Source organism: Boleophthalmus pectinirostris, unplaced genomic scaffold (genome assembly GCF_026225935.1).
Source record: "Boleophthalmus pectinirostris isolate CB_2022bp ecotype Guang Dong unplaced genomic scaffold, ASM2622593v1 HiC_scaffold_23, whole genome shotgun sequence".
In the NCBI taxonomy this organism is placed as follows: domain Eukaryota; kingdom Metazoa; phylum Chordata; class Actinopteri; order Gobiiformes; family Gobiidae; genus Boleophthalmus; species Boleophthalmus pectinirostris.
In genome coordinates, this window is record NW_026571207.1 from 24,562,330 (window position 1) to 24,578,147 (window position 15,818).

At 39.4% G+C, this 15,818-nt stretch overlaps 2 protein-coding genes across 3 annotated transcripts in view; one reads left to right on the forward strand and one right to left on the reverse strand.

The window, feature by feature from the left end:
- Positions 1-3,145: 3,145 nt before the first annotated feature.
- On the forward strand, positions 3,146-5,962 carry LOC110162435 (T-cell leukemia homeobox protein 3-like). The gene is made up of 3 exons (XM_055159450.1): positions 3,146-3,712; positions 4,332-4,569; positions 5,159-5,962. The coding sequence occupies exons 1-3, from the start codon at positions 3,286-3,288 to the stop codon at positions 5,340-5,342; spliced, it is 849 nt and encodes a 282-aa protein (XP_055015425.1). The 5' UTR covers positions 3,146-3,285; the 3' UTR covers positions 5,343-5,962.
- A 361-nt stretch (positions 5,963-6,323) lies between these two features.
- The window catches only part of kcnip1a (Kv channel interacting protein 1 a), a 45,930-nt gene continuing 36,435 nt past the window's right edge, over positions 6,324-15,818 (reverse strand). For both annotated transcript variants that reach the window (XM_055159534.1, XM_055159535.1), the window contains 7 exons: positions 8,955-9,079; positions 8,278-8,347; positions 8,119-8,189; positions 7,928-8,035; positions 7,746-7,850; positions 7,554-7,616; positions 6,324-7,352 (listed from right to left, as the gene is read on the reverse strand). In XM_055159534.1, coding sequence (XP_055015509.1) covers positions 7,305-7,352; positions 7,554-7,616; positions 7,746-7,850; positions 7,928-8,035; positions 8,119-8,189; positions 8,278-8,347; positions 8,955-9,056 — 567 coding nt within the window. In that variant the 5' untranslated portion in view covers positions 9,057-9,079 and the 3' untranslated portion in view covers positions 6,324-7,304. The remainder of the gene's footprint in view (positions 7,353-7,553; positions 7,617-7,745; positions 7,851-7,927; positions 8,036-8,118; positions 8,190-8,277; positions 8,348-8,954; positions 9,080-15,818) is intronic.

The window sequence follows — 15,818 nt, forward strand, 5'->3', positions numbered from 1 at the left end:
CACAAGTAGCATCACTTTAATGTCATCAGGGAAATATTTTATAAAAATTAGTTTGCAACTAATCGATTATTCTAAAGAATAGATTAATTGATTATCAAAATAACTGTTGCAACCCCAGTAAAATGTAAACTTACAGCTGCATGAACAAGTCACAAAGAGAAACAAGAACAAACCCAAATCAGATCAAATTATACAGCCTGCAACTGACTAAAACCATTATTGTTTCACACAAAAAATAATCATAATGATGATTCAGAATTAAAATCTAGACTGAACTCAATGCAAAACCAAAGTTTCTCATTGGTTGTGTTCAGCCTGTGACTGGAGCAGTGCTGCCAACAGTAAAGCACATTTCACATCATTACTCCCAATGTAAGGTGATTTACAACATTGCTCTCCCGCTTGTAAAGCCCCATAAAGCAGTGTTTATGCAACTTTTAAAAATCTACAGCCTTGTAAATGTTGTCAGATGGCCCATGCCAGTGTCTTTCAGCTTAATACTACCTATATTAAATAGTTTAAATATTTCATAAGGACGGTTTTTAGAGCGAGGGAGGGGAAATCGTTAGCTGCGGTAAAGTTTCATTAACTGGTCCCCATTCCGCTGCGAGGCAAACTCATCTCCTCTTATTGTAATAAAACAATCTCTGCGCTCTCAGTGCTCTCTGCGCGCCACCGCTCTCTCTCCGCTCATCTCCCTGACTTTTACATCATAATAATACACTACATCCCCTTTAAATGCACTATTACTTACCGCTGCCTTTTCATATTGGAACATCACGGGCACTTTAGCGACAATATAAAAGCGTGTCATTCATTATTCACAAGCAGCCGGCCTCGTCCCCTCCTTTTTAAAAAGTCAGGCGCGCTGCTGAAATTGATAACGGCGAAGAGACGCGCAATAAAAACGCAGCCCCCGGGTACCAGAGCAGCAGCCCAGACCCCCCGATTATGCAGATCAAGTGGTAATTTCTCAAACAAATCGCACTCTTTCACTCTTTTGTTGTCGTTTCTTTTTGGACTTTTGGAATCACCGTGTCAGTTTTTAGATTGCCCGTGGATAAAAAACGCCAGGATTGATGTGCGTCTTAATTGTTTGCCCGCTGCTGCAGGCTTTTTCAGAAACACTAAACATTTTGGCCTACACCAGACAATGACAAAAGCTTAGGGGGTGTCGTTTCCTTTACTTTCATAGTATTTTCTTTTTGTGATGAAAGAATTATTGAGGAAAGGGTAAAATGTGTTCTTTCAGACCGTCAATAAATTAATAAAGTGTGCCAAAGGGCGAGGTGGGGGTTGGTCTGGCGCATTTTGGATAAGATGTAATACTGTGATATCTCCGCAGGTCACCGCTAATGTGTAATAATTACTTTTAATCACTGGATTACACCAGATTACCAACACTTAACACATGACCGGTCTGCCCTTTACGTTCATCGTTATTTGTCTAAAGTGAACAAACTGTGGTGTAGCCTATTGTACTCTTTCAATCTTTCAAGGAAAAATTATATGACTGCACTTGCACAAATTTACTTGGGTTGTTGTTGTTGTCAAAACCGGACAAACAAATAAGGGAAATGTCCATGAAGCTGACAGCTAACAGCCCCATCATCTCTCCCATCAAAAGCCACCGGTGAGCGCGCATATGGCACGGAGATGCGGCCAACGCTCAGACTCTGTCCATATTGCCAAACAAACACCTCGGGCCTTGTCCCGTCTCATATTGCTTCATAAGGTTTTATTGTGAGGGGCCAAGTGGCGTGTTTATATTAACTTCAATACAACGGCATATCTTTGCATTTTTGTGTGACGTTTTTAGCCGCAGACTGCACATTAATAGTTTAATAGATTTCATTTTGAAAGAAGTGCCAACTTTGAGATTCAAGTTTTAATACAACAATAACCTTTATTTTCCACCTAAAACGGACGCGTTATAACTTTCGTGTAGCTACATAAGGCTTACAGAATAGATGATAATTATTATTACACACCATCTTTCATCATAAATTGACTTGATTGCCCCAATAAGTTTCTCTGCTTAGTTTGTAACGCTGATGTAATGTGATAGTTTAAAAAGCCACCTGCCGCATCCACACCACACGCGCATTTGTCTGTCCCACAGACAAGTTAGTGCAAATGAGATTATGGGGTCACTTTGGGCGCCTCTACCATTGAATGTGAGCGCTCAGCTACTACTTCCAGAGGCCGGACACTTTATCTGCAGTAGCCCATGGCTTTCCCTTGTCATCTCATTTAATGTGCCACAGCAACAAGGAACAAATAAGAGGGGCGCACTGAGCATCATAACTATTGGTTTTCCACGTCCCTATTTAAACTAGGCCTAAATACAGGATTATTTGTGCGTCATTGCGCGAACACTGTTCGACCGAATTTTTGAAATCAATTTACAATTAATTCCTTATTTAGTTATTTATTCAATTAACTAGCTTCCATAATCTTGTAAACGTATAAAATACCATTGGTATTCTGGTCAACATAAATGCAGTATAGTAAAGCAGGAACACATATTTGGCAAAGTTGTATTGGATACATTTCCATTCCAGTTAGACGGTTTTCATGAAGACATATCACTGTGGAAGTCACATAAACCTCAGTCAATCTGTGCGTAAAGGACAAATTACGCGCGCTAAGGTCGGTAATAGTCGCTATTCAATTCATCTAAAACATAGCCTGCTCTTCAAATCGTTTTTAGAACATTTCATGTTTATATTCGAAACATAAACGGAGTTATACGGAGATGGAACAAATGTAAAAGCACTGATCTGAGTGATTCCCGATGAGACACATTTCCATAAAGTTGTCATCGCTCGTAACTCTTCATTATATTGATAAAGATGTTGCGCGTAACGGCGACTCGGAGAAGAGCCATTTGTTGACATCTAGAAGGTCTATCAGTCTAGCGCCGGTGGTTATGGGACATGTTGGTTATTGTGCCAAATAGAGGGCCCACTCCCATTAACTTTCAATCAGTCACGGTGCTGGCAGCCAATGGAAGGCGCGCAGAGATGGAGGGGGCGTTTTGACGTGTGGAGAGAGGACAGAGCGTCACATCTCTCTGAACGCCCATCAAAGTTTGAGCGCAGAGCATGCAGAGAGGAGAGTCTTTACAAGAGGCCTGCTGGTGCGTCACGGACAAGAACTGGACACGAGCGAAGAGACAACGATGGAGACACGAGCAGCTTTGACTAAAGGAACAGTTTAACCACACTGTGAAGCAAATATAGAGAGCAATCTTTTTTCTTTTGAAGCAGTACAAAGACGGAAATGGAGCAATCACCGAGCGCAACGAGTCCTCCTCCCAAACCGGCCCAGCACGAGCCCATCAGTTTCGGTATAGATCAGATCCTGGGAGCAGGGACAGAACCAGAGAGCGCACGCACAGCCGGACGACAGAGCGGTTCGGACTCAAGTAGCGGAGATGGGTATTATAGTTTGGGGAGTCCAACAGGAGCCAGTGCGCCCTCTTACACTGCTCTCTCCATCTCCCTATCTGGCATTATGCCCCCAGTGGACGCCGCCGGCTCGTACGGAGAAAGTAGGAGTTTAGGGAGCAGAGGGGTTATTCGGGTTCCGGCACATAGACCCGTAACGGCTACTGGACCTCCAACCCCCGTGCAGAGCGCAGTTCCCGGGTTCGGAGGGCTCTGTTTCCCATGGATTGGGAACAGGTTTGCAAAGGACAGGATATCAGGTAAGACAGGCTTTTGCTGTCATTGATATTTCACATTTCAGTGAAATCGTCGATTAACAACCAGCACGTGTTCATAGCTTTAAGGGTTATTGACAAGACTTTTAATTTTTCATAAATATTACAGAAGCACAAACAGACACTATAAAAGAAAGAACTGAAAGAAAAGATATTAACAACATAGTAGTAGCCAATGGCCTACTATTTCTTTCTTAAATGAAATATTGTGTAACATTTGGGCCTAGTGCAATCAGCAAAAATAGAACCTTAATAATAATATAATAATAATAATTAATAATTATTTTAGACACGTTGAGAAACATGTTTTATTATTATTATTATTATTATTATTATTATTATAGGGTAGCCATATTTTAAGTAAAAAATTAATAAATAACTGATTAGTCGCCAATAAACGGCTTAATTATCTCAAACAACTAAAATATTCTTTTGCCTATGACAGACAGAGAAATCAAAATGCATGGTCTAGGCTAGAATCTTTGACATTTCTGGATACATCTGCAGGCCTATTCTATGACCCATATTACCTTTAGTAAACATTATTTATTATTGGCAATCATTTGGCAGTTATTAACTATGGATGTGTGTGTTTTACCTGCAGCTGCCCTGGTGCCGTTTGCCGTCACGAGGCGAATAGGACATCCATACCAGAACCGAACACCTCCAAAAAGGAAAAAACCACGCACATCTTTTTCACGTGTACAGATCTGCGAGCTGGAGAAGCGCTTCCACCGTCAAAAGTATCTGGCTAGTGCCGAGCGGGCCGCTCTGGCCAAGAGCCTCAAGATGACTGACGCACAAGTTAAGACCTGGTTTCAGAACCGCAGGACCAAGTGGAGGTGAGTTATATGACTTGATACACATAGTTTTAGAGTTTGTTCACAACATCACACATCTAAAGTACCCAGGTATAGATGTTATTAGCCATTTATTATTAGCTGCGTTTCATTCGGAATAACTTTACGCGTAAACGCTTCCGAATATGTCACGTGATTTCAAGGTGGCATGACCCTAGATGACTCGGAACAAAATGCAAATACTGAAATAAAAGTAGTTAGTCAGTCAAATAATATAGGCTACTATTATTACTGCAAAATAAATGAATGGGTTATGATCAGTGATAAAATGTTAGGGTATATAGTATGCTAATAGTTTGTAAAAAAAAAAAAATGGCCCATATTACATTGAGCTTCATATTATTGAATTATATATAGGCATATATATTAATGATTTATTTAAATTACAGTAAGTAATGGGTTACGTCTGTGAGTTTATGGTTAAAATGTATATGCGCAGTTTCACTTTGCAAATTTTGAAAAAAATATGCTGTTCGTTTTAAAAACATGCAATTATTTCTTTTCTTTTTTTAATGAACTTATTTTTCAAGGAAAAAGTTTAATTTTTTATTTTCTTTTATGCCGTGTTCAGGAGACAGACAGCCGAAGAGCGCGAGGCGGAGCGTCAACAAGCCAATCGTCTCATTCTCCAGCTGCAGCAGTCCGCCCTCCAGAAGTCCCTCGGCGAATCAGCGGTGTCCGATCCACTGTGCGCCCACAACTCCTCATTGTACGCGCTGCAGAACCTTCAGCCGTGGGCCGAGGAGAGGGAGTAGACCCTCAAGCAAATGCACTGAGTCCCAAACTCATTTTATTACTTATGTTGTGGAAGATTATGCACTCTTACGCACAGTTACGAGGATTGCGTCTTCCCGACTTTGAATGTGGACCTTAAAATGCGCCCTAATCCTAAGGAAAGCGTTTAATCTTGGACAAAATCCTTTATCTGGAGCCTGTCACACTTCTCATATGTGCCACCTTGTCGTTGTTATCAGTGTATATCTTGTGAAGAAAATGAAGACTCTTCTGCCTCTATGGACCCTTAGAAGGATCGAGAAGCAATATCCCACACATATTTCTTTTCATGTCAGTAGTTTACTCTTGGGCAGATTAGTTTTGTAGGGTTGTTTTGGGAAAATGGAAGCCCCGATAATAACGAGACAAAATGTTACGTTCAAAAATGTGTTTTTAATGATTTCCACACTTTATTTTATTACCAACAAATGTCTCTGTGCAATTGCAGATGAGAAGTACTTCTGATAAATGGTCTGCCACTTAGACCCTTTCAGATTGCATTTCTGACTCCCTTTGTCCTATAGCACTGTCGCAATCAAACTGCTCCCCACTGTGAACTCCAGTTAAATGATAAAAAGTCTAGAAAAATAATGAAAACGAATGTCAGCAGCAAAGTAATTTAAACACGGCCTCGTAATAGACATTGATGCATGTTTATTTATTTCTCATATGCACAATATCATGCTTCGTTTGTGAGGCATAATTTACATGTCTTTTTGTACTTTCATTGTAAAGGTGTGTATATAACAGTATAAAACACAACTGTGACCTTTTTGCTTGTCCTCTTTGATGCATAAAAGTAATGGCAAATGAACATAATGTGGCATGGAGCAATAGAAAAACGCCAGACATACATTCTGTTTCTTGAAAAGTTTATTGATAAATATAATGATTTTATACAATATTTCAATACATGTATGGTTTCATTCTGAGCTGTCTGTCTTCTTGTCTGAGGTGTCTCAACCTGTTATATTTTGAAAGCACAGTGAGTGGGCATGACAGTAAATATTACGAAATCTGTTTTTAGGTCTCATTCAATCAGGAAAGCATCAATGGCTCTTAAGGAAAAAATGGCTTCCTCTCCTTCAAAACCAGTGAAAAGGTCTTCACATAATTTTTGACTTGCTCTCCTCACAGTGAACAGTTGGTCCTTCTGAGTCAATAATTGAACAAAATATTTTATGACAAGTGTTTTCTCAAGGTTTGATTTGTACTTGAATGATTTAGGCAAACAATAATGTCAGGACACCACACACTCATGCACAAAGAAATTTGGAAAACAGGGTTGATAGAGCCACATGACAGAAAGACAGACAGAAGACCAGGCCACAGACATACATGAAAGTATACACAGCATGTTCATGTCACAAATAACATTAACAATATATACAGTCGAATGTAACACTTATCGACACCACTAAACACACAGGAATAGTTGGACATAAGCCAGCTGGAGTCCATTAAACCAGATGAGAACTGCCACAAAATCTGTCATGGCACACAAAGACTGTACAAGACGCGGTTGTGCATGCGTAACATATTGCTCACTTTTGTCACATTGATACAAATGTCCTTAGAAATGGTTTATTGTGCTTTAACCTATTTTTAAATATGTTTTAATATTTAGTAGAAGCTTCCAATACTTTAAATTCTATTTAATTTACAAGAACGGTCCTTAGTTTTGTATTTGAGATTTTGTATTTACACATTGGATTGAAGTGCACACTGAAGGAGGCGAGTAGTCACATTGAGGCTGTATGAAATAAAGGGCTGAGTTTGAACCGGGGCTGGTCCCGTGTCTTCATGCAGTCTTCACAAACTGTCACACCCAAATGACACAAATCCCATATATATTCTTCCTTTGGGTTTATAATCCATGTTTCTCCTCTTGACCTTTCCTCTTCTGTCTTTGTTTTTTTGCTTTTTCAGATTTTGTTGGTCAGCTAGATGACATTTTCAAAAAGCTGCAGCGAGCGCATGATGTTTTCATCCTGCATATAAAACAAAAAAAGAACTTTACCATGTGTATGTAGGCTTAACTCAGTTGCACTTAGACATTAAGCCACAAGGGGGCAGTATAGACTTATCAAAGATTTCAAATTGCACATACACTATTGGATAATAGTAAATGAGGCTTCAGTATCTTATTTCTCTATGTGGTATCTACACCAGAATATTCTAAAATGGTCTACCTCTTGACATGATAAGATGAATTCATCTAGTGTGACGACACCATCTCTGTTTTTGTCCATTTTCTGCAAAAATGTGAAGACAAAAATACAAGTCACATTTGAGATCACTCAAAACACCATGCCTGTTTTGTAACACAAGTAAGCTACAATAAACTGCTGTGGCCTCATTGCTAAACTATTTTCGTCTCATACCTGAAAAAAGGCATCCACATGCTGCTTGGGAGTGTCTGTTTTGAGCACAGGGTAAGTGTATTTGCCCATCATGTCATATATTGCCCTGACAATGTCTGTCATTTCCTGTTTAGACAGCAGACACACAATTTAGTTTAAAGTGTAAAAGAGGTGATAATATACTATTATGCAAAGAGATTCACCTCTTTGTTAATGTAACCATCTCTATTTATGTCATAAAGGTTAAATGTCCACTGTAGCTTCTCAGTGATTGTTCCTCTGAGCAGAATGGAGAGGGCTGTTACAAAGTCCTGCAAAGAATCAAAGAAATGTTCACTGACAAAGAGACTAGAACAAGGCTTAATAATTTTTAGGTGGTTATAACAAGACAAACCTCAAACATTATAGATCCAGAATGTGCTGTGTCAAATGCATTAAACAGGTAGTGAGCATACTGACTTGCATCTGTAAAGGAAAGGAAATCATATACAGAATAAGTAAAAATATACAGATTTAAACAACACTGAAAAAAAGAAAACTGTACAGACACTACCTCCGTGTGGGAAGAACTGCGAGTAGATCTGTTTGAATGTGTCTTCATTTACTATGCCGCTGGGACACTCCTGCAGAAAGAGGAAAGCACTACACATAATACCAAGCAGATATTAAATAGATGTTATTATCTAAAGGTGCACTATGTAATCTTTCTGGTGGAGGGTTTGCCACCTGCTACTTGTCACCATGGTGATATTGCTTTGTCTGGAATGTCCCATTATAGTTTTAACCAGGTCTTCTTGCATTTATTCATATTTTTCTTTTTTTCAATTGTTATTATTACTCATTACTATTACAAGACATGGATTCTTACTATGACTTGGGTCTTCCCTTCACAGATCTGATGAGTAAAATGGCTCTTGTCTATATAGAGATACATGCACAAGTTTAATGCCTACTAAGGAAAATTACAGGCAAAGAAATCCTTGGAGTCAAGCAGTTGGTGGACCCTCTACAAGAAAAAGTTATACAGTGCACCATCCAAGAAATTAAGAATGTTTGGGAACAAGCTGAGACACAATGGCAAAATGTCTCCTTTGTGTTTTTCCCAGATAGGAAGGAGATATTTACAAATGCAGGAATTTTATTTATTAAGTTTGAATCCATATTCTATCCAATAATTTAGTCTTATAGTTAAATGCAGTGTCTGGATATTGATCTAATAATCAAACTCACGTTCTTGAAGCCTCTGTACAGCACCTGCAGCTCTCTCTTGCTGAAGTTGGTCTGAGCCTGAAGTTGATCCAGTCCCTCCGGCCGATGACACACCGTGGTCATCTCCAGGTCATCGTCAGCTTTATCTGCAAGGACACACAATACAAAACTATATTAACTTTTCATTTTACAACACAACTGTCTTCAAGTCTTCAAGTTCACAACTGCAAAGAAGTAATTTGTTATAAAGAAAAAAGGCGTATGGTCCATGGGTGTGTGGAGAGGTGGAGGTCACTGGAACGGCTCTATAGTCCTTGTCTCTGAGGGCGTACCATTAACACAGTCATTACTCTCCTGCTGGGGGGGAGGAGACTGAGGACACACAGTTCACTATAGGACAAACACAAGCGCGCACACACACACACACACACACAGTAGATATAAAAATAAAAAGTAAAACGTGCCACCAGCTGTTTCTATAGGTAAATATGACCATGCAAAAGTTAGATAATGATTGAGTCAGCATGTCCATAAATAGATCACCAGTGAACAATACGCTTTCAGTCTAGACTTGACTACTGTAATTATGCTACTTAAAGCTCCACTATGTAACTTTTTCTGATGGAGGGACCCGCTTGGGACCCATGGAGATGCTATTGCTATGATTGGAATGTTCCACAATGTAGCATAAATTATCATGGAGACAAGCAGGTGACGTCATAGACATTATATTATATTATATTATATTATATATCTATAGGTGACACTACCAGAGCTCCCAGGCCAATTAGTACAAGTTACAGGTCATATCTGTGGAGAAGTTAAACCACTCAGTAAGAATGCATGTTTTTCAAGGGATTTTTGAGCAATTAAGACACCCGTAAATTAGAGAAATTATTAATAGACAGTTTACACAGTTTAATGTCATACATGGACCCACCACCACATAAATTTGTTTAATGGTAGCAGACCTACCACCATAAAAGTCACAAAGAACACCTTTAATATAAGAGTGTCTGGATGAAAAAGATTAAATGGCTGTAATGTACACTGAGATAGATAATATCTATCACACTGGCAGGTAATGGTATTTTGTATGCAGTGACAGTATGTTTACTTCCCACAGTGCTAGTGTTGTTAAGGGCAGCCATAACTTCCCTGTTTTCTAAAATAAATCCTTATTCAGTGAATAGCTGCGCTGTGAAAGCTTTCAGCAGTAGTGATGAAAAGCTGTTTAATTGGTGCCATGAAGCTCAAGGATGACCAACACTGTGAAATAGAAACACTTTATGAGGGCCAGGACCATTACAGACTCATAAAGTGTGTGCACCATAACTTACTTGCTGTTTCAGAAAATTACTCAGTAAAAGCACAAAAGGTGAAACAGCTGTCCGCCCTGACAAAAGACTAGGTTGATTACAAATATCTGTATGTTAAATGTAACATCTCTGCTATACACAAGTGGAGGTTGTATCTAAACAACATAAATGACGAAGTCTTCAAAACCATACAAGAAGTACCTAAGGCCAAACAGCATAGTGTAGTATTAATAGTTGTATTATTAAAGTGTAGTGATGTTAGTCGTAATAGTAGTAGGACTCTCAGTAATATCTGAAAACAAAAATAAGTCATATAATAATGTACATAGTAAATGTGTTATCTATTTCATTATGCATGAATTGGATGCTTGATAATCTTCACTGTAATCAAAAGGACACAGAGAGCTCTGTCGTTGACCATGTAACATTGCGGTGGAGGGGAGATTCAAGCACGTGGTGAGGTTTAAAAGTTATTTTTCCCATCAGAGAGCACAAAGCAGCATTATCACCATAATACTACATAATACCATACCATAGGGTTTAGATTAAGTACAGGGACTTTATAAAGATGTACATCCAACTCAGCTGTTACATCACCCCTGATCAGTCATGACAGAACCAATTCAAATACACTGTAAATTTTATGAAATGAAACAGCTTTGAATTATAAACGCAAACAAGTCCACCTATTCTACTATGCAGCTATAACCCTGAGAGTACAGTCACCGTCACGCTATGTGATTACAGCAAAGGCACAAAACACCACGTCCCAATACAACATAGCATGCATAATTAGCTCAGTGAAAAAAAAAAATTTAACAAATGTTGAAGGATAAAGGAATCGCTCAATCTTATTATGTGGTTTATTCCATCTGCTCCTCAATAAGATGTATGACTAAAAGAGTTAAATCCAAGCATGACTACAACAAGAAGAACAGCTGTCTTCTGCACTTATTTAGCTACTTACTTTTTTGCATGTCATACTGTAGGCTATTAAAAATCTGTCATTGGAACTATGAGATAAGGCAAATATTTATAATTTAAAGTTGCATACCCAGTATACATTGTCGGTACTGTGAGGCTGCAATAAAATCTAATATGTTAAAGGTGCATTGGGTAATTCTTCTGTTGTTGGGTCTGTCAAATTCTTTTATCCATGGAAATGCTATTGCTTTGGAATGTTTCACAGTGGTATTAAACATTGCCATCATCATGGACACCAAAACAGACCTAGTTACAGGCCAGATCTGTGAAGAGGCAACCCAGTCATAGTTAGACTGTCAAAATGTAGGTGTTTCTTGAGCTACAAAACCACCTGTAATCTAACAAATTGTAAGGTAGAGCAGTTTAATGTCATACTGTGGAACATTCCAGCCAGCGCAATGACATATGAATAGAAACAAGCAGGTGAACTATGCCCAACCAAAAAGTTACACAGTGCACCTTTAAAGTTACAGTTATTGCATGCACTAAAACAACCCTATTCTTATCGATTACATCTCTTAGACTGCAGTACAAGTATCAAAACTCACCATCCACTGTGATGACTCCCAGCATGTGTAACATTTTGACAGCTCCACAGCACAAGAGTATGATGGCTATGGTATGAAGGCTATTTTCACTGTGCTCCTCTGTTTCTAAATCCATGTTGACTACTTTTAAATGAAATCTTTTACTCTGCTACAATAAGCCCAAAGCAGTACAGCTCAATTGTATGTCCTGTTTTGTGCTGAGTTAGATGTGCTCTTACCTGGCCCTCTCCATCTCAGTCTTTTTATCCCCTCTGTACCAGCTCCCTCCTGGGCTTCCACCTCTCTTCTCCGACCTTGGTTCAGTCCCACTAACCACCTGTCTGTCCCAACATTTTGCCCCTTTTCCCTGGGCCAACCTTCTCTTTGGTAGCATCATTGTGTCCTTGTATGGGAACAGACTATAACTCGAGGGCTTGAGCCAAAGTGAAGCAATGATATACCATGTGGCCGTAAATGTTTGTATTGGCTGTGCATGTGCAGGTGCCCGCTCACATGCACGTCTGCACTTGATAAATCGGTCCCATTAAGACACACAGTCATCCGCAAACAACACAAGCAGCTTAATTTAACACAAAGTGACTTCAGTTCAAAACATGCCTCAGCCTTTTTATACAGCATGACTTGACATTATTGTAGCTATGAATAAACACAGGACCACACACCACTCATCCTCAAGTGAACCACATTGATTCCAGAAGTTGTTATAGCAGGAGAGAGCCAGCAGATGGCAGCACAAACTAAACTTCTAAGCAAATAATGATGTCTATCCACCAATTCTTTATTTTAAATCAGTCATATAAAACACTAATCTGTCATATTTAAAGGTGCTCAATGTGACTTTTATGATTGTGAGTCCACCACCTGCTTGTCTCCATGGATTTGTTGGAGGTGCTTTGTGTGTGTGTGTGTGTGTATATATTATATATATATGTGTATATATATATATATATATATATATATATATATATATATATATATATATATATATATATATATGTGTGTGTGTGTGTGTGTGTGTGTGTGTGTGTGTGTGTGTGTGTATATATATATATATATATATATATATATATATATAATAAAATAACAAATATAAAATAACAACAAGAACATGTGTCCAAGTTTAACAGTGTATTTACATAAATTGTTTAGATGTCATTAAGTTGTCTGTGCACTGAAAGCATAGGCCAACACACTCTTCTGGTGTAGAGTAGCTGTTAGCCTGCATACCACAGAACTCTCCTCTGTCCAGCTGCTCCCCGGAGGCGCCTTGTTATAATGTGAAAGCATAAGCACTAATCATTACCGCGCAGCTGAAGTGTGGCCTGCGCCTGTGCCCAGCAGGGGGCTCTGCTGCATCAAGAGGCTTCACACAGAGTTGTCAATTGGAGCTCTGCTTTATTTACTGCTTGGGAATTAAAACGGTCATGCTGAGTAAAATTGCTCTTAGTGGTGAGAGCAACATTTAATTTGGCATGCTAGACATGTTAAAGATACACACTAGTGTGATCACGCATATCCTTTGTAGGCAGTGATTAAGTGAGACTTGTGTTCATTCAGTAATCAGCCCTCAGTTATCTCTTACTGTGGCCAATAATTAGCAGCATTTTGATTAAAAGCTAAACAATGACACCTTCTGTGCTGTCATCAGGGGAAATCAACTAAATTAAGAATTAAATTTAATGTTCAGCAATAATTATGATGAAATGCCTGTCACTTTCACATTTTGGAACCACTGACTAGATTCTAAAAAGTTGTGTTCTCAGTGCTACGTGAGTGAGTGGGAAAATAGCACTGCAAAGAGCAAAGTTCAGTGAATTTGGCTTGGTGAAATAGCGAAAGTACAGATGACTCAGTGATTTACAATCAAACTACTTTGAATCATCATCACATTAAATAAGTGTCAGAATTTTGAGATTTGAATGACGCAAAAGGACTTCAGAACTGAATTTATTAGATCTAAATCAGCACACAAGAAGGGCTCAACATTTTTAGGTAACTAGCAGTCTGAAAGATTTACGGTTTAATGTTCTGTCTTTATATACAGCAACTATACGTGTCTATTCATTACTTGACTGGCACATCAGACTTTAGGCAGAAGCCATATAATCATTATATAGGCCACTGTCAGAGAAATAACTAACACATTTTAGTACAATTGGAGCTGCCAGATCATTCCTATAAATCAAGTGAATTCATTTGCCTAATAGCTTCTAGGACATTCCAAGGTCTTTCTAAATTGTTCTCGCCTGAAAATGCTTGTACTTTTTTACTGTGAGTTTGAAAAGATGAGAACAGCCCTGAAATGACCTCCAAATAAAAGTGTTATTTAACTTCAGCAAAGTCACCTGCTTTCTAACTTTGCAGATAACAGGTGGGATCCTAATACTTGCATGATTCATGCAGGCAATTGTACAGACTAAGCAGGTTTTGTTCATTTTTCACAATCCCAACCCAGAAAGCAAAATCCAAAGATGTGAGCTATTCTCAGCTGAATAGTGGACAATTTTCTTCTTGGGCTTTTCAAGCTTAAATGTGCCTGTCACTGGCCACAAAGTTACATCAATCCACCAGCACTGCTCTGACATAACAAGATTTAGCTCTCCAAGCGCTGTCCGTGTAGCTGCTGCTGGCCCTGGCATTTACTTTCTTCCTTTTCCACTGAATATTCTTCTCTCTACCTTATCTCTGCCTCCCTGCCAAACTCCTGACTCCACTCCTCTTGTTAGAGCTCAAAACGTGCCCAGTAATCCCCGCCAAGGAGTATGTGCCATTTGCATAATCTGAATTAGCCTAATCTGCCTCTCTACTAGTGGTAATGGAGAGGGTGACACTCATAGTCTTTGGAAAGAAGGAGCTTTCAAAATATACCAGGTCTGCCCTGCATGGCATCAGTTTACATAGGCAATCGTGAAAATCGTTCTACAGCTGATGCTATATCTGGACTGGTTCACATAGCTCTAACTCATCTTGAAAAAAAGGATTCTTATGTTAGACTCCTTTTTTTGGATTTCAGTTCTGCTTTTAACACCATAATCCCACAGACACTGGTAGACAAACTCATTCTCCTGGGCTTAAGTAGGACACTGTGCAACTGGATTTTGGATTTCCTCACCAACAGGTCACAAGCTGTAAAGATCCACAACATCACATCTTCCTCCATCTGCATCAGCACTGGCTCACCCCAGGGTTGTGTTTTAAGCCCCCTTCTGTATACACTGCTCACTTACGACTGTGTCGCTCACTATTCTTTCAATCATATAGTGAAGTTTGCTGATGACACAGCAGTGGTGGGGCTCATCATGAACAACGATGAGTCCAATTACAGGAGGGAGGTCTGTCAGCTGGAGGCTTGGTGCAAAACCAACAATCTGTGCATCAATATAAAGAAAACAAAGGAGATGATTGTTGATTTCCGCAGGAAACCTAATGCCCCCTCTCCTCTGTACATCAATGGAGATGCGGTGGAGATTGTTTCCTGTCTTAAATATCTGGGAGTCCAAATCATGAATAGTCTCAGCTGGTCTAATAACACCAGTTGCATTGTGAAAAAGGGACACCGCGCCTATACTTTCTTAGGCGCCTAAAAAAAGCAGGTGTGGGCCCCTCTGTCCTGAAAGCCTTTTACAGGTGTGTGGTGGAGAGCGTCCTCACCACCAACATGACTGTGTGGTTCAGCAGCAGCACCAAGGCAGAGAGGAAAGCTCTGCAGAGGATAGTTAGAGCTGCGGAGCGCGTCTGCGGCTGTAGCCTGCCCTGCATTGAAGATATTTACATCAGCAGGTGCAGGACAAAAGCCCACAGCATCATGGAAGACTCCACCCATCCAGCACATGAACTTTTTACAGCTCTCCCATCAGGCAGAAGATTGCGCCACCTACAGGCCAGGACCACGAGACTAAGGAACAGTTTTTATCCTGATGCCGTGAGACAGATTAATTCTGTCAGAAAAAACACTACAAAACAGCACTGACTTGGAACGCACTTTAGAAAATGGGGGCGGGTTGATATACAATATTTTTAACTATTTTATTCTT